Source organism: Equus caballus, chromosome 20 (assembly GCF_041296265.1).
Source record: "Equus caballus isolate H_3958 breed thoroughbred chromosome 20, TB-T2T, whole genome shotgun sequence".
In the NCBI taxonomy this organism is placed as follows: domain Eukaryota; kingdom Metazoa; phylum Chordata; class Mammalia; order Perissodactyla; family Equidae; genus Equus; species Equus caballus.
The window spans coordinates 41,910,760-41,935,106 of NC_091703.1; the positions used below are offsets into that span (position 1 = coordinate 41,910,760).

Below are 24,347 nucleotides of genomic sequence, written 5' to 3' on the forward strand. Positions count from 1 at the left end.
GAGGGCATCTTCATTACTCAGTCTACCTATTCAAATGCTAATCTCTCTGGAAACAGCCTTGCAGACACACCCTGAAATAATGTTTGCCAGCTATCTGGGCATCCTTCAGCCCAGTCAAGCGGACATCCAAAATTAACAATCACACTTAGGAGCAAAATCACAAAAATAGTGTTTACTCTTTGGAAAATAGAGCAGTAAGACTTAATCTTATTGGGACCTTTTTTCATCTTACTTAATAAGCTAGTTAAAAGCTCTTTATTTCGATTCATTTACCTTATCAACTCATAGTAAGGTCTTTCACAGTATTTGCATAAATAAAGCTATCTATCCAGAGAAACAAATTCCTTCATGTGCAGGATTTTTTGTTTTAGTCATTTCCTTTTTAACCAAAACAAGATAAGAGTAGGCTTATTTAATTTTTCAATTCCACATCTTTTTTTTATAGCAATTGAGAGAGACTGTTTTTTAATTCCACTCTCCTAATCGGCTGCTGTCCCAGAGGATCTTCCTTGGGTCTTGAGATTAGCACTCACAGTAGCGTTGAGGCGCTAGCTGAATTCAGAGGCTAGAGTCTAAGGAGCCAGAGAGTTGAGGACTGACCCTTAGGGAATCCTCACTCTCAGGCTGGGGGAAGGGTCATAGGAGAAGTCAGAGTTCAAAGCCAGTTGGCTCATGCAAAGATCAACCAGCCCAGTGGTCTATTCTAACTAATAACAAACATTGATCTAAAAGGGATAACCCTGTCAGGCATTCAGAATTCTAAAGTTTTTAAAATGTAAAAATATAACAAGTGAATTTATAGTCTTTTAGATTGATTTTATGGGAAGTATCTATCATGTTCTTTTGTTGTGCCACTGTTAGAGACAGAATACTTGGCTTGACTTAATATACCATTTCTGACATTTCTGTGCTAATTTTTTATCTTTGTGAAGAAGATTGGCCCTGAGCTAACATCTGTTGCCAATCTTCCTCTTTTTGCTTGAAGAAGATTGTCCCTGAGCTAACATCTGTTCTAATCTTCCTTTATTTTGGATGGGGGACACCACCTTGGCTTGACAATCAGTGTATATGTTGGCCTATGGGATCCGGACTGGTGAACCCTGAGCTGCCTAATCAGAGCGTGCAGACCTAACCATTACGCACAGGGCTGGTCCTCTGTGCTTCTTTTTTTTTTTTTTTTTTTTATCACTTATTCATCTCATAGGGGTCCAGAGAAGATAAATGAATATCACAAATATGCAAGCTACTTTGCTTTCTCTGAGTGATTGTAGATGTGTAAGTTTAAAAGGATTAATCCTTGATTATTTCTCTTCCGTCTGTAGGAGCAGAACTCTGACATTTCATCTCAGGAATGTCACTTGAGTCTCCTCTTTTTTTTTTTTTGTGAGGAAGATTGGCCCTGAGCTAACATTTATTGCCAATCTTCCTCTTTTTGCTTGAGGAAGATTGTCGCTAAGCTAACATCTGTGCCAATCTTCCTCTATTTTATGTGGGATGCCACCACAGCATGGCTTGATGAGTGGTGCTAGGTCCGTGCCTGGGATCCAAACCTGTGAACCCTGGGCTGCCTAAGTGGAGCATGCAAACTTAACCACTATGCCACAGGGCCGGCCCCTTGAGTCTCCTCTTTTGATCAGAGAGACCCCATTACACATCTAGGGCTTCCACAAAGTCATGACCCACCAAGTTTGGAAAATTAATTTTTGTTTTTTACTTTTATTTTTATGAGTAAGGCTTCCTATATAGCCCTTAAGATTCCTGCTCATTTGTCCCACAAATCTCTTGGTTTCCTCTTAGGAATAGGCACATTCTTTGTGACATTTATGTAGCAATGAACTGTTAATTTTTAGGTAACGTCTCTGAACCATAAATATTTCCGCACACACTTAGAGGACAGCCTTTCCTTGGGTCGACCCCTTCTCATCGAGGACATTCGTGAAGAGCTGGATCCAGCCTTGGATAATGTATTGGAAAAGAATTTCATTAAATCGGGCACCACTTTCAAGGTGAGCTTGTTAAAAAAAGAAAAGAAAAGAAAAGAAAAAGAAAAAAGAAAAGAACACTGGTGACATCTACTTATCTTTTTGAGCATAGCAGCAAAGGCATTTTTCTTCAGGTGGTGGTAGTATTTGATACACTAGAAAAGAAATTATTTCCAAACTCACATTCAGTTTCCTTTTTTTTTTAATAGTATATGAAAAATACAGGAGGAGAGCAATATCTTGGTAAGAGTAGCCATTTAGCTGAAACTAAAAAACGTATTAAGGAAAGATTTGTCTGGTCATAATAATAATAATATTTTAGTGTTACACACACAATATATTTTAGCAGCTCTGAGAAAATTGGTTTTGCAAGCTTTGTATACATCTATACAATAAAACTTGCATTTCCTCACTAGAGAAAATGGCATTTTCATAAAGTCTAGGGACACTGATTTGTTCGTTTCTCTCTTTATTAACTTTCAGTCTAAGCTCATGGACTTTGCCGCAAGCTATGGAAACTCTTCCCAATCGTTCGTGATAACATGAATTGTTTTCATTATATGTGTTTCTTTTTTAATTGGTGTCATTCTCTACCTTTAGGCTTCCTGAGTTTTATTTCTTGATAAATGACAGCATTTCTGATTGAGTTTTTTTGCTCTGGACAACTTAATTTCATGAATTTCAGTGAATAAGTAAAGAATACAAATTCTCTCATTAAACGTAGATAGATTTATTTAGAAAAATTTTCTTCATAATGTGAATTCTTTTATATGCCGTATCTAACATGCCAAAGGAGTTTTTGTTGGCTCTACGTGCCTGAAGGTCTTTTAAAAGACCCCAGATTCTTATCTGCAATGTGGAGGCGTGGTGCCTGAGAATGCGGGAGTTGCCTTAGCGGTGTTGATTTTCACTCGCAAGTGGGATTAAGATGAATTAAAAATTTAAATTATTTAAAAATATTATAATTTCCACCTGATTTTTAGATAGCAAAATCAATTTTTTAAAATATACTGCAAATTGTACTGTTTAGGATAAATGTTCTCTTTCTGAGAAAAAGTTGGCATTTTTTTCTTTGAAAATTTCATTAACCCTTTCTGTCGTCAGAATGCTTCAGATATGCTTGTGAAATGCAAAAAGAAATAACACTTCCTATAAACATGGCAAATTTCCATGGTAGGAAACAGTTTCCTCACGTTGGGAAAAACAGTCAAGTCTTGGATGTGTTTGAGTTTTCCTTTTTTGGGGGGGGGGCAGGGGGAGATCAGCGCTGAGCTAACATCTGCTGCCAATCCTCCTCTTTTTGCTGAGGAAGCCTGGCCCTGAGCTAACATCCATGCCCATCTTCCTCCACTTTATACGTGGGACGCCTACCACAGCATACCTTGCCAAGCGATTGCCGTGTCTGCACCCGGGATCCGAACTGGCGAACCCTGGGCTGCTGAAGCAGAACGTGTGAACTTAACTGCTGCGTCACTGGGCTGGCCCCTTGAGTTTTCCTCTATTCAACATTTGTTTTGGATAATTTTTTCACTTAATTTGCTTGGTATCATGGGTAAAAACATCATCGGGCAGGGCTACAAATCTAAATGATTCTAAAGGAATAGGCTTTATTATTGAAGATCAGTGACGAAAATTTTGCGTCTTTCCTTTGCAATTCATTCAAGTTTCAGGCACTGACCTTTGATAAATGCTTTCCTAAATTGAACCCGAAATTTTTGTCCTGTCCTTTATGCTGTCTTTAATTTTATGTTTGAATTGATGTAGGTGAAGGTCGGTGACAAGGAATGCGATGTCATGGATACATTTAAACTTTATATTACGACGAAGTTACCAAACCCTGCCTTCACCCCTGAGATCAACGCTAAAACGTCAGTCATTGATTTCACCGTCACCATGAAAGGACTTGAGAATCAGCTACTAAGGAGAGTGATTCTAACAGAGAAACAGGTAATAATTTCTCAAGGGAAAGAACTTCTGCTGATAGTAAATTATAATAAATGTTTAAAATGGCCTGGGAAATTGTTAAGTGTATGGGAAAGCAACAAAATTAAGCAAATCCTATTTGCCTTTGTTAACATCAATATTTGTTTTACAATTTCAAGTCCTCTCAAGAAATCATGTAACTGACTCACTTCTCCTTCAACCCAAAACATGCCCTGCACGTGCACACACACACACACACACACACACACACAAACACACACACACTCACCTGTCACACCACTCTTTCTATTTCTGTCTTTAAACCTTTGGGTATATTGACTTTCATATCTATAGTCGTATGGTTGGATGGTTTTCGGTATACCTGAAAGATTCAATAAAATAATGATCTTGGAGAAAAAGAAATTGCTCTGAATGAGTATTATTGCCACTGTTGTAGTTTCAGCTACTACAATCTAATAATCTAGTGATATAGGGAGCCGTACTTTCATTTTATTTTTATTAATGTTATGATAGATTACAACCTTGTGAGATTTCAGTTGTACATTATTGTTAGTCATGTTGTGGGTACACCTCTTCCCCCTATGTGCCCTCCCCCCACCCCCCCTTTTACCTGGTAACCACCGATCAGATCTCCTTGTCAATATGTTAACTTCCACCTATGAGTGGAGTGATATAGAGTTCGTCTTTCTCTGACTGGCTTATTTTGCTTAACATAATACCCTCGAGGTCCATCCACGTTGCTGCGAATGGGCCAATTTTGTCTTTTTTTATGGCTGAGTAGTATTCCATTGTGTATATATACCATATCTTCTTTATCCAATCATCAATTTCTGGGCATGTAGGTTGGTTCCACGTCTTGGCTATTGTAAATAATGCTGCGATGAACATAGGGGTGCAAGGGACTCTTGGGATTTCTGATTTCGTACTTTCATTTTAATTAAATGGAATTTGCAATAAAGCAGGGAAATTAATTAAGTATAAATTTAGGGTTCTAATAAAACAAAGAACAACTTAAAACTGGAAGATTTTAAGAGACTGATAGAAGATTAAACTAATTTTTAAGATAAAGCTTAGAAAGCATTAAAATTTTTGCATAAAATATAATTATATATATTTGCATACATAAAATATATTTGTGTAAAATCCGAGAAAGTTTATATCAGCTTAAATAAAATTAATTTTAGGATTAAGGGTTCAAGGAAAGGCAAGTTTAGAAATAAGAGCAGAGAGACAAACTTGGAGGGTGAGGAACAGAATGGCTGAGGACGACGTGTGGGAAGGAGGGAAAGGGAGAGAGATGAACAGTTGACCGCAAACACAGAAGAAAGACGTTCAAGAAGGGAAAGACAAATGATACTGACACCAAAGACATTGAGAGACTCAGTAAAACAAGAAGTAAAATTCCACCTGGTTAATAGAGGTGGTTAACTCGAGGCAGCCCTTGAAAGGAAAGGGTGGAGTGAAAGGGGAGTGTTCAGCTTCCACTCTCATTAGCTGTTTGATCTCCATTTCCAGTAAACAGTGCTGGGTTTATGCAATCCAGAAAGGGAATCTGTCCCACTTCCACAGCCAGGCAGAGAGCATGGGCCCCTCAATTCATTGCCTCCATCACCTTTTGAGGCCATGAGGTGTCAACTGTTGAAAATTAGTCATTCCTTCATGTTCTAACTAGTACTCTTGGTCTGTTCTGAGATGATTCCTCACTGGTCCAGATCCCCTATGCAGGCTGCGCTAGCTTCTGTATGGCAGGCCCCTCCACTGTCTAAGGTAGGCTATACTCCATGTCCCCGGAATGCCCAACACCCACTTTTCTAGGGCCTAGCTTCCTCTTCAAGAGATGTGCTAAGATGCTCATATCAACCTTGCTGGACAAAGCAAAATGCACACACTTAATCTGCAGGAGGACATCCTGACCTGGATGCTTAACTCTCCTAACAATCCTGCTTTTACACCCCCATTGTACACATGAACAAATGGAGACCAGAGAGAACAGAGTCTCAACCTCTATGACCACATGGACTTCTCACCCTGCCAATGCTTCCTAGATAAGCTTTACAGGTCGTTCTGTAAGACTCGCAAGTGTCCACTGGACCATGATGCTTGTTTTTCCATATCATACTGGAAAGGAAGCAAACATGATTTCATTTTGTCCATGTGTTCCTCTACTGCCACCCAGGGATGACTATTTTAGTGAAACCAGTTCATTAGCTATTCCCCCGCAAATAAAGCCATGATCTTCATTGCCACCCCATGAAATACTGCAAATCTGATCATGCAATGGCTTTGTACACTAGTCTTGGAGTTGGGGAAGAAGAGTATTAGACTTGTCTCTCCCTGAAACTAGCTGTGCATATTATACTGGGATGCTATTTGGAATTCATATTTCTGGCTCAGTTTTCCTAGAAGTAAAATAAAGTTATTGAACTAAATTCAGCACACTTCAATTTAGCAAATATTTGCTGGGTTGAGCCTCAAGATAAGTGCTGTCAAGAATACAAAAATGAACAGGACCAGCTCCTGCTCCCTAGATGCACAAGATCTAATTGGAGTGACATAATCTACACACAGACTGTGATGTGAGCCGCAGGAGATGCACATATGAATGCTGTGCTGCGGCTTTTGATCGATGAATTGGTTTAGGAAGACTTTCTCAAACTGATGGAATTTCTGAAGCAGTTTTTAAAGAAACTTTCTCAAATAAGTAGTTTAAAAACACTTTTTAACGTAATTCTAAGTACAATATGTGATTATGCATAAAATTAGAGGAAAAAGTGCTATAAAAATGCTATTGAGATCATTTCAATTTACTCTGTATTTAGCAAGAGTATTATGTTTATGTTAGATTTCCTGAATTTGAAAACTGCACTATGGTTTGTAAGAGAATGGCCTGGCGCACTTAAGAGACTTGCTCAAGTTTTGGGGGTAAAGCATCATGACACCTGCAAATGGTTCAGCAATAATAATAATAACAATAATGATAATGTTTTATATAGAGAGAGATAAAGAAAAATGTTATTCGGTGAATCTAGGTGAAAGGTAAATGAGAGCTCATTGTATCAGTCTTGCAACTTTTCTGAAAGCTTGAAGTTTTTTTCAAAATATAACTTGAAAACTACGTCATTTATGTAGAATAAGATGTACCTTCCAAACATCCAGTTTAGCCCCTCTGATAGAAGGGGCTGCAAAATAATGGAAAATGGATTCGTATTGGCAACTGGCTATGCCAAACCAGGCACCTGGTGTGCCTAGAGGCAGGTCCCAAGCTAAGAGCTTACTTTTGGCTTGGGTCGCCTCTTGGTTTCTTGATATTAATGCCTTCTGACTGCAAATAAAGTTAGCATTTCTCACAAAGGCAGTGTGGGGACAGGGCCAAGAGAATGGGACACTCTGACTTAAGTAAGCTTAGAGCAGGGGATAAGGGGCAAAATTATTTTAGCAGCGTTATCTCATGCATGCCAGTGTAAATGCTATGGAAATTTAATGCTCGTGGGCATAATTTTAAAAAATTGTTCAGAGAAACAAAAATACAGATAGATTTGACTAATGATAGTAATTTCTTCTGTCATTCGGAAGGCACTTCGGTTTAAACTTTCAAAAATTGATAACAAACACTAGTACATTGAATTTGCCATTATAACTGGTAATTACAGTTCTGATGCTATTTTTTGTTTCTTAATAACAGGAGTTAGAGTCTGAGAGGGTTAAACTTTTGGAGGATGTGACTTTTAATAAGCGAAAGATGAAAGAACTTGAAGATAACCTCCTCTACAAATTGAGCGCTACAAAAGGTATTGTGCTATTAGGAGTAATCAAATAATGGCTTCTGAATAAGGCTTTCTTGTACCCTCTTTTCAGTGTCCTCATGATTACAGATGTTGGGAAATAGTCGAGTTATCAATGCACAAACAAGGGGAGGCAATTTCCATCTAGACATTAAAGAGAGACCGCAGAGAATCTGATTTCTGAATTAGCAGAGTCTGAGCATTTGAGAATAACAGAGATTTCTTGATATAATTGCTCTCTCATGAGAAAAATAAGGGCTCCCAATACAGCTAGGTAACTCATAATAGGCTAATTTGCTTGCCTAAAGGAAACTAATGTGCTCAATCTATTTTTCTTTTTTTTAGATTGACTCTTTCATTTGATATTAAAATGCAGTTTCCACAGTGGGTTAGGATGTGTGTAATCCATGTCAGAGGCACTTGAGCACCCAAGGCCCAGCTTGTTCTCTGCTTGACTTGACTTGACCTCCCACTCAGAGGTCAGGGAGGGGTTCTCCTCTGGACAGTCGGGTCATTGTACCATGCCCTGATTTGGGGATGTGCTCTCTCTCTCTCAATATATAAGAATACTTTGTCCAAGGAAAATAAATCAACAAACACTATATTGTTCTATAGTAGGCAAATTACGGTAACCTAAGTTCTACCATTTATTAGCAGTCTAATAATGAGTACTTCCCAATAGCACTTCAATTCTTGGGCGTACGTTATGCATTACTCTCACGACAGTCTCTAGCACCACCTTTAAGGTGACCACCGGGAAAAGCCATCTGCCCTAATTGCGCTGCTTGTGCTGGTGAAGTTCAGACTCTTGGCCCAGTGACTTCTCCCAGTCATTTGGATACCCCTGGGCATTCTGAATATTAGCAAGGAGAGCTGAGGACTCCTCCCCTGATCCAGCCAGGAGTGTGCTGGATCAAGATCTCTTTCCTGTGAGGTTAATTGGAATTTGGACTTCCCTAGTAGACGTGGCATGCCCATCAGAGTAACTCAGCACCTTCCCGTAGCATTCACCTGCCATCCAGAATTCTAGCGTAGGCCAGGGCACTGCCATCTGCAGATATCATGACCATTAGCTCAGCACGTCCCAAGTGTCTTTCTGTAACTTAAAACTGAATTTATTGTCGTAGATGTGTTATTTCTATTAAAAATAGTAATGAACGGTAAAACTAAAAATACAATTAGGATTTGTCTTCCTGGCAAGACGCTTGTGCTTTCTCCCTATTTACTCTTGTCAGAGACTGTAGAGGGCTCAGAGTTCTTGGTGGCAAGGACTGTCGTACTAAAACAGGAGGAGTGGAGAGTGTGCCGTTCAACTGAAAGCTGGTGTGTAACATTGGGATCAGCTCAGCTTCTGACGTTTTGAGGGGAACCATCAGGATGATAATGGAGGTGAAAGCTGTGTCACATATGGAACAGCTGAAACCACTGGCAGTGCATGGAGACATGATTTTGTCGAGACATTTGAAGACCAGCCATGCGGCTGCTTGAGAATTGTCTTTTGCAGATTTTCAGGCAGAGTGGGGGATAAACCGTCTACAGGCACATTTAGAAGGACTCAGGCATCAGATGGTAGTTGGACTAGAAGCCTTTCAGTGTCTTAAGATTCTGCTCTTTGTGCTTTGAAGAAGCAGAGTTGAAAATTCGCGGGATGATTTCAGAAGTGACACATCTCGCTTTGCGCCTTTCTCATCTTGTGTTCTACAGTTTTCCTGTTTGGGTTTTAGGTTCCTTGGTAGATGATGAATCTCTCATTGGTGTCCTCCGAACCACCAAGCACACAGCGGCTGAAGTAAGTGAAAAGCTACACGTGGCTGCAGAAACAGAGATCAAGATTAACATGGCTCAGGAGGAGTTCCGGCCTGCGGCCACCCGTGGAAGCATCCTCTACTTTCTCATCACAGAGATGAGCATGGTCAACATCATGTACCAGACCTCGCTGGCCCAGTTCTTGAAGTTATTTGACCAATCTATGGCCAGGTGGGGCCTCACTCCCTTCCCCCAGAGCAATCCCTTAAAATTTTTGTTTGTATTCCCACTCTCTTAGAAATGTCTTTTTACTTTTCTGATTTTTAAAATGTATTGCAGATCTGAGAAGTCTCCACTACCTCAAAAGAGAATTACAAACATTATTGAGTATCTGACATACGAAGTTTTTACATACTCTGTCAGAGGCCTGTATGAAAACCACAAATTCCTCTTTGTCCTCCTCATGACCTTGAAGATCGATCTTCAGCGAGGGACAGTGAAGCACAAAGAGTTTCAGGCTCTCATTAAAGGTGAAGGGTTTGGAAATGGATGTGATATGCAAAGGATATTGCTTTTGAGATGCTCTTTGATGACCTGTAGATCCGTTTTTATAAGACAGTAGAGGAATTATGTTCTAATGAAAGTGAAGTTCTTGATTCATATCTCCTTTTCTTTTGTTTTATTTCCATTGCTCTCGTTACTCAAGATGACTTACTTCAGGTCTTTGTTAACTCTGTGATTTTGAGTTATATATAAATTAAGTTTGATCATTGTTGCCCATGACTAGGAGGCCCGAATGCCAAAAGGAGGAACAGTGATGCTGGCCATGAGCTTGCTATTGCAAGAGGGCAATTCCTTAAGCGAGGGAGTATAATGACTTTAAAAGACTGCGAAAAAGGCATACTTGTATTTCACAAGTGAAGTTAATCCTATTCATTACTTATCTTCGTGTTAAAAGTATAATTAAGAAGACAAAATAGTGGTATTTTCATTCAATTCAGCTAAACAGGTATTTATTGAGCACATGCTATGCAAACCTACCATGCTAGTGTTTCAAATACAAGGGTAAACCAGACGTTGCTTTAAAAGAAATAACAGTCTCATAATGGGGTTAAAGATAACTCAAAAAATAACTGCAGGGGCCTGCCCTGTGGCCGAGTGGTTAAGTTCTTACACTCTGCTTCAGTGGTCCAGGGTTTCGCCAGCTCAGATCCTGGGCTTGGACATGGCACCGCTCATCAAGCCATGCTGAGGTGGCATCCCACATGCCACAACTGGAAGGACCCACAACTAAAAATATACAACTATGTACTGGGGGGCTTTGTGGAGAAAAAGGACAAATAAAATCTTTAAAAAAAAATAACCGCAAAACAAGGCAGAATAACCTATGTGTTATAAGAGAGCTAACAACAAAGTGTTACCTCTAAAAAGAGGGAGAGATTACATGTGGTTGGTGGGATCAATAAAAGCTCCTTGGAAAATATACCTTAGCAGGTTAAGCTGTGAATTTTTCAGATTGTCTGATACATGGGAAAAATGTTACAATCTTTTCCTTATATTTTTTGCTCTTTGTATATAGTTTAATAAATCATTTTTTTGGCTGCCTCTCTCCCCCAAAAGGAGAAAGTAGCTTTTGAAATGGACCCTGAAGGACAGGTAGAAATGAAGAAAACATACCATGCTGAAACAGCACAGCGTGAGAACAGAAATGAGTGGAGTATTTAAATTGCTGAGCCTTGATTCCTAGAGGAAGGATTTTCTTATCTCTTCTTTTCATTTTTTGCTGAGGAAGATTAGCCCTGAGCTAACATCTGCTGCCAGTCTTCCTCTTTTTGTATGTGAGCCACTGCTCACAGATGAATGGTGTAGGTCTGTGCCCAGGGACCAAACCCAGGCCACAGTAGCAGAGTGCACGGAACTTAACCAGTAGGCCCCCAGGGTTGGCTTGTAAGGATTTTCTTGATCTGGTAAGAAACAAGTTGTGTACAGTGATGATGCGGTCCATTAGGAAGCTTTTATTGTCCTTTAGGAAGATTATTCTGGCAGATGTGTAGATTAGAGAAAAGAGGTTCAGGGGAGTCTATTGTAATCTTCCCAACCGCAGGTAATGAACGCATTCATAACCTAGGGTAGAAATAATGGGAACATGAAGGAAGAAAAGGTATGTGAGATCCTAGAAGTAAAATGGCAATGGACTAGATGTATCAGTTAAGAGAGGGGTCAGAAATGAGTCTAAGATTTCTGGTCTCTGTGGAGATTTCTGATCTGGTTGGTTGGAAGAGGAGCTAGTTTGAGGAGTGTTGGAATGGGGTTATAACGAGTGTGATTTGGGGACCTAGTTTCAGTCAGGTTAGGCCAGGTTTTGTGGCCAGAAAAACAGTCCCAAAATTTCAATGGCTAGTACAACAGAGATATACTTCTCGTTCACTCTCTTTCTGACATGCTTGTCATGGTCGCCCAGGAATCCAAATGGCTGCCATAATTACTAGGGCAGAGGGACAAGATGTGGCAGATTGAGTGCTGGCTCTTAAAATTTACGCCACAAGTGACATGTGTCACTGATGCTCATAGTTCATCAGCCAAAGCAAGACGCACGGCCACATGGAACTTCAGAGAGAGCAGGGAAAGGCAGTGCCCCCATGTGCGTAGAAGGAGGGAATCTGAGTGTTTTCGAACAGCTCTGGTGACTACACAGACATGTTGCATTTGAAATAGCCAGCAGATGCTTAGAAAGGACAGGCCAGACAAATTAGAAGTCAGACAGCTGCCAAGGTAGGGCCTAGAAATAACAACCACAGCCATGGGAATGAAAGAGACTATTTAGGAAGTAGGTGTCGAATATTTCCAAATTCAGACTGCAAGGTGATAGGACGTGATACTCTTTTATCTCAACATCCGATTTATAACAAACAGGCAGTAAACTATAACTTCTTCGTACTTTATCGTTCTTTTTTCTCTGCTTTAGTTACTGTCTTCCTCAGATCCAGGTTAAATTGCTATTGCAGAAACTTTGCAAACAGATTCGCATAATCTCTAAAATTTCTTCTTTCTTTATTTCTTGTAGTTCAAAGGAAATCGGAATCTGTCATCTGGTTCATATTTTTTCTCGAGTCTAATACACCTGGAGAAAAGGGAGTCTTTAAATGTACGCAGGAGTAAGGCGGGAGCGTGCAGTGGACTAGGAACCAGGGTGACAGACTGGGCTCTGCCACTGACTAGCTGTGTGACCTCAGACAGCCATCGCCGGGTACCTCCATGTACAACAGGCTGTGGGGCCCAGAGGGGAAGTGATAAGTACCACCAGGGGCAGGCGGGGCAGGCTCCACAGAGGAGGGCTCACATGTCCCGGCTTGTGGTCTCTGTGACACTCAATAAAGTAAGCCCGGATTTATCACATCTAGAAAGCTACTTTGACTCATCTCAGTCACCTTGAAGCTCTCACTTGGACTTGGGGCCACATCCTTAGTGTTTGGGGCACTAGGCAGTGGGGAGGGGGACATTGAAGCCTGTGGGAATCTAGGCAGCAGATGGAGCAAACTGGGCCTCATAACTCAGGGAAGCTTTGTATCTGTGGAGCGTAAGTGGGATGGGAAGCACACTTTTGAATCTTTCCTTATCAGTGAGCTGGCTTTGCTTCCTGAATCCCATTTGCCAGGAAGGCTCCTGGGAAAGAGACAGATATGATACAGAAAGCAGTAGGAAACCTGGCCCCTTGGTCCACAGCGGGTCATGGGAAGGACAAGGAAGTCAGAGGTGGAAGGAGGTCAGATGCAAAGATTCTGTCTCTTCCTGTCTCCTGAGGCAGAACCTCGGGTAAGCAGAGAAGGATGCTCAAGAAAGATCCAGATAGAAGATGCCCCTGTATTCTGCCCAGAGCCACATCCTATTGTGTTGCAGCATTGGGGAGGGGCGTGGCTAGGTGGATAAGCCTGAGGTTTGACAGCAGGAGTGTGGACATGGAAGTCTTGAGAGGGCTGGTGCCCAGCAGAGGTGCAAACCAAGAAGCCGAAAGGCAGGGGACTTTGTAACTGGAGACGAAGGACCGATCTCTGTGGACAGCAGCCCAGTGCCCCTATCAGTCAGACAGGATTTGTCATAGCTCAGAGGATACAGCACAGGGGTCCCAGCCTGTGACTGAGACAAGTCGAGGCTAGAGGGCAGCATGCAGATCTGAGGCATCCTCCCCATCAAGACACAGTCCCACCCACCTCACCTCTCCCCATCCAGCAAACCAGCCAAACCAGAGCCACTGCCTGAAGGAGACTGGATTCTTTGACCGAAAATGTGTCAATCAGAGGAGACTGAGAAACACAGTGCAACACAGTGGGCAGGGAATTTGTGAGAGGGATTAGATTTGTCACAAAAAAAAAGAAAGAAGGCTGCATATCTGGGTTGTGTTGAGAGCAACAGCTGTTACCCCAAGTCATCAAACTGGACAGTCAGGGAGAACCAGGTTGTATAGGGTCAGGAGAGCCAGGGGGAGGAGTTTGGATGTAATTTAGTTGACAATAGGGAGCCATTGAATGTTTTACAAGCAGGAAAGTAGCATGGACAGAGCAGTGCTTCAGGAAGGTTAATTTAGGATTGTATGATAGGTTTGTTGACCGAGGTACAATCAGCTAAGCAGCAAAGAGATTTTATTTATTTATTTATTTGTTTATTTTTTTAAAGAAACATCCCCAAACCGGTTTATTGTACAGTTTGTATTAGTTTTGAACTGGCTTACATTTTGACCAAATTATTTTTTAAAAGATGGTATGACTTTGTTTTTAATGTTTTCTACAAAGTTAGCAAACATGGCCCTTAGATCACTGATGGTTTTTTTTTTATCATTTTGAACTCAGTACTTAAGGGGGAAAGAAGAAAGACTTATTTGTCATAGCAGAAATGTTTAATTTCCCAAGAGTGACTGTGCCTTTGTATCAATTCCTACTTGTCTTCTGCAATATTTGGAAGGTGCCTTTGACTTTCTTCGTCGGCCGAGAATGTCAGAACACTTTGAAAAATGAAATAGATACCAGGGGCAATCCTGCGTTGTAGAGTAATTGATCTACCTGTTTTTCCTGCCTGGTTATTTTAGAAGGATATCACTTTCTTTTGTCGTAAACCATGGACAAAAAAAGACATCTTAGGGAGGGGGTCTGCTCTTGCCTTCCAGGTTGGATTGGACCCAAACCTTCCAAAACAGAGAGAGAGAGTTCATGTGAAAGTAACAGCTAATAGGTGCACACTTGCTCCAGGGTTGGTATGTGAAGTGAAGGGATTTGATGAGTTCTTCAGGAGGATTATTGGAATTAAAAGGTCAAGAACCACTGTTTTGCATACATCTGAATTAAACAAGAGAGCTGGTATTATTATGATAAAACATTGCTAAAGGCATGCAATAGAGGTATTTTGACATTGTAACTATAATCACGTGTCTTGCTGGAAGACGGTCACGTTGGGTCTGCTCATTTGATGTGTGACGTGCTGCAAAATCCGATCCAGTGCTGTGACTAGACTCCGTGAGAGGAGGGGCCCTGTTCAGTCTTCTCTGCTTTATTCCCCGTGCCTGGAATATGCCGGAGACATAGAGGGTGCTCAATAAATATTTGTTGAATAAATGAATGAATGAATAAATGATTTGAACATTAGTTACCTCCTTAAAAACCCGCAGATGTTTTATATCCCTCCCTCCCTCTTTGCCTTCCTCCCTCCATCTATCTGTCTATCCATCTTTTCGACCTCGTGAAAAATAGTATGGAATATCAAACTTCTGGAGGAGTGATGACTGACCAAGAAGTGACTTTTAAAATCACACATGAAAAAGTTCAACCTGTTCATTGGTATCAAAATTGTAAATTTCAGATTGTTAAAAAGACAGTAAAAAAAGCAAACAACTGTAACCACCTGAGAAAAATTCTTTGCAGGAAAAAATGACAAGGAGTTGCCATCTGTATCTTATAAGATGCTATTAATCAGTAAACAAAACACTAAGACTTGAAAGAAATATACCCCCAAAAAAGATAACCACATTTTCTGTAATGTAATTATTTTCCAACTTTTTTCCCTGCAATATGGTTATATCGTTTTTATCATTTGGAAAATAAATTCCTAAAAACGGATCCCGAGCTGACCTGATTCCCGCTGACGCCTTTCCCCAGGGGGAGCAGCCCTGGATCTGAAAGCCTGCCCTCCCAAACCGTTTCGCTGGATCCTCGATATGACCTGGCTGAATCTTGTGGAGCTGAGTAAACTTCCACAATTTGCGGAAATTATGAACCAGGTAATAAAGGGCTGGGGAAAAGTACAGATCTGTAAACGCAAATACCCCCAGCCATTTTAATCGGGGCCTCCTGGGACAATTCCTTCACCCAAAGGAGGCAGCACAATAGTGTAGCTTTAAGGTGTCATGGTTCTCTGGGGAGATTTTGGACCAAGGAGTATCAGAAGGAAACTTTTCCAAGGTGCAGGCAACTGCATTTTCCTACCGTGTCGTGGGCATGGGTCATTTATCAGCCTGCTTGACTCGCTGTCAGAATCAGAAACAGCGGGTGGACCCTTTTATTGTAGACTATTGACGTTTTTACATTTTCACTTCTTCCTGTGATTAAATAATTTATGCAAATTTGAATTTGAGGCAAATTAAGAGGCTGAGATCCTTTTAAAAAAAATCAGTCATTTATATGGAGGATTTGTAAAATGGTGAAGTATAGTGGTGAAATGGTGTAACAAGTCCTGATTTACTGTCATTTTTCTTATTTGAAAATGCAAATTGGTTATTGTAGATTAGTGGTTGATTCAACTCTCACTGGAAAACAATTATGTGACTCAGAATAAAGATAGTTGTTTATTACTGGGGTGTGTTGGTTACAGCTGCCTGTCACTGCTGGAGGGCCTGCATTTTCCCAGAGTCAAATGCGGACCGTCATCTTTCTTGCAGTTGCTGGTGATGGACAAATGGGGCAATAGGTAGACCATAAGTTGGCAGGGGCCTCATGCTGTCATCATGGGTTCCCTCCCCTCCACACACTCCCGCTCCCGCTGCCCAGTGCATACTAGGGGTGCCAGTGTAGTGGTATTCCTGGAACGTTGTGTAGACTCCTACCTATTCAACCATGGTTGGATCAGAGTCAATGCAATGCAGTCCCTGGATTCCATCTGTGGTGGACAGTAAGCTTTGTTTTGTAGCACAGCCATAGATGAGTGCTCCAAGCCCAAGCAAATACTTTGGGAAAAAAAAGTGGTCTGGGTCTGCTCAGAGACTGGGTAAGGGAGACCTTCAAGCACCACTGGAAATGTCACTCAAAACCCGTGCCCTCTGCTGACAGACTATATTGATATAAGGATGTGCATTATGATTTGCCTCTGTCCATTGGATTATCAGTATCTGTGGTGTCGAATCTGGTAGCTACTACTGCTAACTGTGGGATAAGTACTTTGCAACAAAGATAACTGTGCAAGGAAGTAGTATTGACCCTGCTTTATAGATGAGAAAACTGAGATTCAGAGAGGTTAAGTACTTACTCAAGGCCTCATAGCCGATAAATGGCAAAGCTGTAATTTGGCCCCATGCTCTTTCCCTGACATCATGAGTTGTTTCTTTCCAACTCCTTTTACATTGAGTGGGCTAGAGTAAGGGGAGGAGTCGTTCTCAGGAGAGTTGCAGAAGTTCACTAGGGACCCGTCCTCGGGCGGCCGTTGGTTTGGCCTGTCTGTGGAAGGAAGGGAGGAAGTAGAAGGAGATCAATCTCCCAGCTGAGTGGGTGTCAGGAATTGAAACAAAAATAGCCTCACACAGCAACTACCCTGCCTTGGCATCACAAGCCAAACTGTTTAACACCTGGAAGTGGTCTTGCCAACGTGGTGGACCAGAAAAAGGACCAAGAAATGGAAGTGGGCGGCTAAGGGGCTGGAAGTTATCCCATTGACCATCGCAGATGCAGGTCGCCCAGACACTCTATTGCAGTAGAGTCACAATTAGCAGGTGGAAGGCCAGCAGGCCGGGAATAAGCACTCTCTCCTTGTGCCCTCTCTCCAGCCACCAGTGTGGAGGAGGCCTGCAGGGGGCACTGTGGGTGGCAGCGCGCAGGTGCCAGCGCAGTGGGGCGACGCTGCAGCAGCACCCAGGCCCTCCCAGCCGTATGCCAGGCAGATGCTTTGGGAGCAGCCAAATAGGGAGAGCCATGCAATCTTCAGGGGAAAGATGGCAGTTGTGAAACATTTCAGAAATCCTCCTCCATTCTTTGGTGTCCCAGGGAAAAAGTTGGAGCAACTGAGTTACAGAGTAATTGCTTTTGTTATTAATTTGCACCCTGTCTGTATCCTATGTGATGAATTGTTTGCCTGATGTGGACTTTGGGCAGTTATTGAACAGTCCTTGAGTCTGGCACGTAATATCTGTTATGTGAGCATTTGCTGTTTGTCATCAGCGCTTACCATGGCTTCTAAAACATGCGTACAAACACCGTCTAAATAATCCAGCCTGATTGTTGCTGAGGAGTAGCACCAGGCTCCCAATCTACAATTTTGTAATCCGTCTCAACAGTACTCGGGCTGCAGGGAGCACCTCTTAGTGCCTCTGAAAACCCGCGGTTCTCTCCCTGCTTCTGAAAGAACAGGTACTTGAGACCAGCTCTTGGAGACGCTTCTTCTGTTCCTAGGTTTAAGGTCTCAGGGTGGAGGGTCACCAGGAAAATAAAAGCTTTGATTTTGTCGTCCATCACTATTTTAAGTAGAGGTCAACATTTAGAGGTTTGGATATCAGAATGGTCTATATCAGTGGTTCTCAACCATGGGCAACTTTGTGCTACCTCCCAGAGAGCATCTGACAATGTCTGGAAACATTTTTGATTGTCAGGAATTGGGGGGAGGGGTGCTACTGGCATCTAGTGGGTGGAGGCCAGGGATGCTGCTAGACATCATGCAATGCACAGGACGGGCCCCTCAACAAAAAATAATCTGGCCCCAAATGCCAGTGGTGCTGAGGCTGAGAAACCCTGGTCTGCTTTTTTTCTGCCAAATCATTTTGTATAATTTTGTATAATGGTCCTAAATTTAGTGAATAATGTAGAAAAGCAATGGAAAACTGAAAGGAAATAGTAATATCCATGTTATTTGAGTCATTGACTCTGAAGAAAAATGTAAACTGTGCAGTTATGTTGAAAAGTTATCTGCCTGTAAAGAAGTTTTTTGGAATCCTCCCCAGTATATTCGAATTGCATAATTCCTATGGCTTGCTAATTGGCTTGTTTATTTTAGATATCTCGTAATGAGAAGGGGTGGAAAAGCTGGTTTGATAAAGATGCTCCAGAGGAAGAAATTATCCCGGATGGATATAATGATTCACTGGATACTTGCCGCAAACTTTTACTGATCAGGTGAGAAGAGAGATTATCAGACCTGGAAGCATCACGCATTATATTAAATCACAGATCGCCCCTCAGGGAGCTTACTTCACTCCATCCTGGTAGTTCTTATAAGAAATGTATGTGCTTCTAAATTGCAGTTTCGGATGGCAATTCTTTACTTCCTTGACAAGCAAATAAAATGGTGACGGTGCAGGGATCTTGACAACATGTTAATGATAGTGCTTTTAGCAAAAAAATATGAAAAATATGCTCATCATTCACTTTGTTCATCATTTACCTTTGAGTGAATCATTTATTGTTGAATTTACTTCTTTAAAAAAAGTAGACCTTACCAAATTATAAGGCAATTAGTTTATAAGCTGAAATTCAATTTCAACTGAGGAAAAGCCCAAGAACGTTGTACTATTGAAATGTATAAATGCTGATTTAGCTATTAAAATAGAAGGCAAAAATTTGAAATTGTTGTTAAGGAAGAAGATTCTTTTCTTTTCCTTCTCACTTTTCACATTTTCTCAATATCTGGTACCTCAAAGAAGGATTCTATATTGAAAGATCAGTGTGTGTGTGTGATTAGTGAGAAAGACAGGAGAGTGGAGTTGGGGAGAGATGAGACCACCAAAAGAATATCAAAAAGATGTAGAATTATTTCGGAGTAGTTGTTGTCTTTCCTAATGTTATACACCTGAGCTTGCATTTCTTAGAAAAAGTTGTTTCCTGGATGTTGTCACTATTTGATGGTGATCAGAGCAGTCAGCAATGGTGACCTCATGATCGACAGAGTATGAAAAGGCTACTTGTTTTTATTGGAATAGATGTCTCTCTCTTTCATCCATCATTGTTAAGTTGAATCTAAGTCAAATGAATAGTGGAATCTACTAGCAAATAAGAATCTGTAGAGTTTGTGATCTAAAATAGCAAATATTAAATGACATTTGTGTAATGCGTTGCTGTGTTTAGAACCTACTACACTTTAGGCTTCACAGATGGGATTAAACCAATGCTTGCTGGTCAGCCTGCTTTTGACACCTTTGACACGTTAGATCCCTTGAAGACTGCAGAGCTTCAGCGTGCACAGCAGGCCAGCCCCCATCGTGCACTGGAGCTGGCAGAAGATCCCTGTCCTCGTCCGCCTTGTGTTCCTGCTGAGTCTTCAGCACCCAGAGTGGGGCTGAAGTGCAGTTGGCGCTTGATAAATCTTTGTCAAAGAATGAATGTGCTCCTGTGTATTAGTTTGGGGGAGGAATTGCTTACATGAAGCTGGCACCCTCAGTTACTCAGATAATCATTGATGTGTTTGTAAAAATTAACTAGTTGAAGCTTCAGGGTAGTTTCTGCTGCTTCTGAAAATGAGACACTTGGATCAGATGATGTCTAAGTTCCCTTCCAGATTGGCAACAGACCGTGTTGTTGCCGGCCCTGCCCTATTTCTTGCCAAGGCCTAGCACCAAAACCACATGGTTAAATTTGCACTCACCCAGGGATAGAAAACCTTGCCATCTCTCTTACCCAGATCTGCATAAGGGAGACTAGCTTTTTTTTTTCCTTTGCTAATTAAATATGTTCTTTACATGCTTAGAATTTGATAGAATAAAAAATGAACACACTGAATTTTTTCCTCTAACTCGTATTAATTTCTAGGTCTTGGTGCCCAGACCGTACTGTTTTTCAAGCAAGAAAGTATATTGCAGATTCTTTGGAGGAGAAGTACACAGAACCAGTTATCTTAAATCTGGAGAAAACTTGGGAAGAGAGTGATACACGAACACCTCTGATATGTTTCCTGTCTATGGGATCTGATCCCACAATTCAAATTGACGCCTTGGCCAAGAAACTGAAGCTGGGTATGATCAGCAATCTGTGAAATTTAGCAAAACGTCCAAATTTTTGCCTCAAATTTGCCTTTCGTAATTTTATAACTGACTCTTAGAAACATATCCATAAAACTGAGGTAGAAAAAATATTACACTCCTTCCTCTTTGCTCTCTTTTCAGATCTTCTAGAGGGAGGGTGTGATACAGATATCTTTGTGCAGAGAGGAACACACTCATCTACCATATACTGGTTTTTTTTTTTTTAAGTCATAAGCAGGTGACCCTGGTACATGAATAGCAGACTAGAAAGAATGAACATACAGGAGTAAATTTTTTTGCCATATCTATATAAAATTACAACAAAGTCTGTTTTATCACAAGGTGAAAAACTATAACCATTACTGTAGTGCATAGTAATTAGAGATTCATTCATTAATGTTTTCATTCAATAACCATTTAGTACAGCCAGTGTGCTAGATTCAGGGAGTACAGAGATGAGTACGGCATAGCTGGGAAAGACAGACGTAAATGCATAACAGAAGACAATGTGACAACTGCTGTAACAGAGTTATGTAGACATGCCTGATTACAAGATCCAGAGCTACTCAGGCGGCATGGGGTGTAAGGGAAAGCATCACACTGATGATACTTTGAGTAGGATCTAAAAAGTAGATAAAATTTTACCAGGTGGGGTGGTGGGAGGTAGAAGGAAAGTTATTCCAGGGGAAGGTTGTAAACACACAAGTTGTGAGGGCAGTGACTGAGGCAGCAGGACTAAAGGACAAGGACCTACATGATGCAGAGCACATCTTGATAGAATTAAGCCATCCTGCTAAGGGTGGCTGTTTACAGGAGGGCTGTTGATCTGCTCTCCATACTCTGAAAATCTGAATGTTGGTGGAATTGCCGTTTGGGATTGTCCAGGTTCAGGTCTCTATGACCATACTATGAAGGGTTAATTCATTCATGTCTTTGTAAACATTATAAAAGTGATTGATTATGAATCACTAAACCTGCCCTATGAAATAAAACTTACACTGAGTTTATTATATCGTTAACATAAACATGATATAGAATCAATTCTGTCATCTCCAAGTACTTGCCACATGTTCCTCTGCATTAAGAATTTACTGTAAACCGTTCGCTTATGGTGGCATGGTCTATGTTCATTCCCTCTTTTCTCAACTTGACTTTGCTCTGTTCATTGTCACCACACTGTTGCCTGTTCTATATGGATCCATGTTTGAATGGTCGCATTCTTCTGACTGAACACTGATGCCCAATGCAAAGAGCTCCCGGGTTCTATTGGCAACTGCTCATGGCTAAGCCCCATTAACCACCTTTAAAGTAGGCTGTTTTGCTCTGGTGTTTACTGCAGTGTGCCAGTCATCTGCGTCGGTCCAAGAGTGTGCCTTTCTCGCAGCTTGTAGTTTGCAAACCTCTCTCAGATCTACTCCTCTGTGGATCTTTGTCCCCCTGCTTCTATACCCCACCCCTCTCTGTGTATAAGTTCCTTTTTTTCTGTCTTGCCACAAACCGATCTCCACGTGATCATCTCTCTTAGCCTCTGGTGGCTCGTGGGCTTCACTGCTCACAAGTTCAAAGTGCGACACTCCCAGGGAAACTGCCCTTACTCTCTTGGTCCCAAGTTCAAACATCCAGGGAAGATATGCATTGGTCACATGCTCCTTTCTGGGCCAGTCAATGAACTGTTTCTGTGGACATGGGTTCACAGCAGGAGCCACATATATGGAGCTAGAGTGGAGGACATTTCTTAGAAGGGGATACTGTTCCTAGAAGAAGGGCGTATTCCACTAGAGTTACCATTTCAGATGTTACCTCAAAAGGATGCTGTTTTGGAGAACAAGGGTATAACAACAGAATTAGGAAATTCAAAGTCTCTTTTGGGAGAAATTATAACTATGACATTAAATAAATACATAAGGCCAGAACTGTGCGATCACTTTTAGTGTTACTACATGTTATCGTACTGCTTTGCTGGGCAATTCGGTGTTTTCATTTCTTGCTGCTACTTTAGTTTTTCCAATTCCAGTTGTTCAAGTTTCTATTGGTTACTTTGTTAGGATAGTGAAAGAGTAGATTTGATTGTGACACTGAAGGACCCAGTGAATTTTATGAAGAACTCTTTGCTAAATCATTTTTGGGAATGTTAGGAGGTCTCAGGCTGTTCACTACTTTGGGTTAAAAATCCCCAAAATAGCTGTGAAAATGGAACTCTTATGTAGACAGAATATTATTCTAGTCTCACTAGAAATATTTTATTTGTATAACTGGATAGTAGATAATCATAGAATGCTTGGGGTGAATAGGACTCTGGAAATCTTGAAAACCAGCTACCTTAATTTACAGCTGGGGAAACTGAGGTCTGGAGATGAGGCCAGGGAGGCAGTTTGTGACAGATCTGATTCAGGGCTTATCCCAGGGCTTCCAACTCCCGCTTCAGTGGTCTTTCTCTTTCGTTCCCTCTCACTGAGTTTATTAGATCAATTAACCAGTTACCAGACAGCAGCTTGAGGGATGGGACCAAGTCAAATAAGTTTTGGTAGGAAGAGAGGAGAAGAAAACCTCTCACCATGGATACCGTCTGTTGCCTGTTATGGTCTGCAGTGAGAGATTCAGAGCAGATACATTCTGCACAAAAGCAGTGGGTGCCTGGGCACCGGGGAGAAACAGATGGATTTAACATGAGAACCCTCCTGGGAGCCTGGGTGAGGGAGAAAGGGGTCCCAGAGGAAGGATAGTTTGAAAATAGACTTCGAGAGCAAACACATAAAATGTAAACCCACAATTATACAAGAGTAGGAATGAGAAAATGGGTATAACGATGTGTACAGATGAAAAAATTTAAATAACAAGAGAATGGTATGTAATTATGGTAATAAACATTAAAATGGACAAGTTTGTAGAAAAATACAAATTTACAAAATTTTCTCAGAAAAGGTAGAAAAACCTGAATAGACAAATAATCAAGAGGAGAAAAATTAGAAGTTTTAAAATTTCTACATCAGCAAAGGCTCTGGCCTTGGATGATTTTTTTGGTAAGTCCTTTAAAACTTTCATATGCTATCTTCCATTCCAGACTTAGAAAAAGAGGATATATTTTCCTTTTTATTTTAGGGGAATCGCATTATCCTGATATCACAAACAGACCAAGAGAGTAATTGCATAAAAGAAAGAAACCACAGATTGATCCTACTTATCAGTATAAATGTAAGGATCTTCACTAAAATGCAAGCAGGAAGAATTCAGTGTGACACTAAAAAAAAAAACATGCAAAATAATAATAATAATCTTTGACCAAGTAGGAATGCACCAAGTAGGGTGAATATAGGAAAGATACAATATTAAGAAATCTCATTACAACAATGAGCGAAAAACTTTTCCTTAGGCTATCTTATTATTACCTTGATAGATGCTAAGAAGGAATTATTTGTATTTGACTTTTAAAAAGTTGGAATAGAAGAATATTTTATTAATGCGATAGTGAATATGAACTTCAAATGACAGCATCATCTCACTGGTGAACAGCTGGAGACATGCCCATTAAAGGCAGGAGGAAGATAAAGATGTCTGCTCTCACCACTATTATTTAGTATTGTCGCGGAAGATACAGCTGATGTAAGAATCATAAATAAAAAATATAACTACTGGAAAGGAGGGACAAAAATCTTTATTACTCTCAGACGGTGTAATTGTCTAACTGAAAAACAC

General features: G+C 40.9%; 1 protein-coding gene across 1 annotated transcript in view; it reads left to right on the plus strand.

The window, feature by feature from the left end:
- The window catches only part of DNAH8 (dynein axonemal heavy chain 8), a 283,834-nt gene that overhangs the window by 197,615 nt on the left and 61,872 nt on the right, over positions 1-24,347 (plus strand). The window contains exons 75-82 of the mRNA XM_070245526.1: positions 1,851-2,006; positions 3,747-3,929; positions 7,609-7,714; positions 9,433-9,685; positions 9,794-9,984; positions 15,598-15,719; positions 18,695-18,813; positions 20,443-20,645. Coding sequence (XP_070101627.1) covers positions 1,851-2,006; positions 3,747-3,929; positions 7,609-7,714; positions 9,433-9,685; positions 9,794-9,984; positions 15,598-15,719; positions 18,695-18,813; positions 20,443-20,645 — 1,333 coding nt within the window. The remainder of the gene's footprint in view (positions 1-1,850; positions 2,007-3,746; positions 3,930-7,608; positions 7,715-9,432; positions 9,686-9,793; positions 9,985-15,597; positions 15,720-18,694; positions 18,814-20,442; positions 20,646-24,347) is intronic.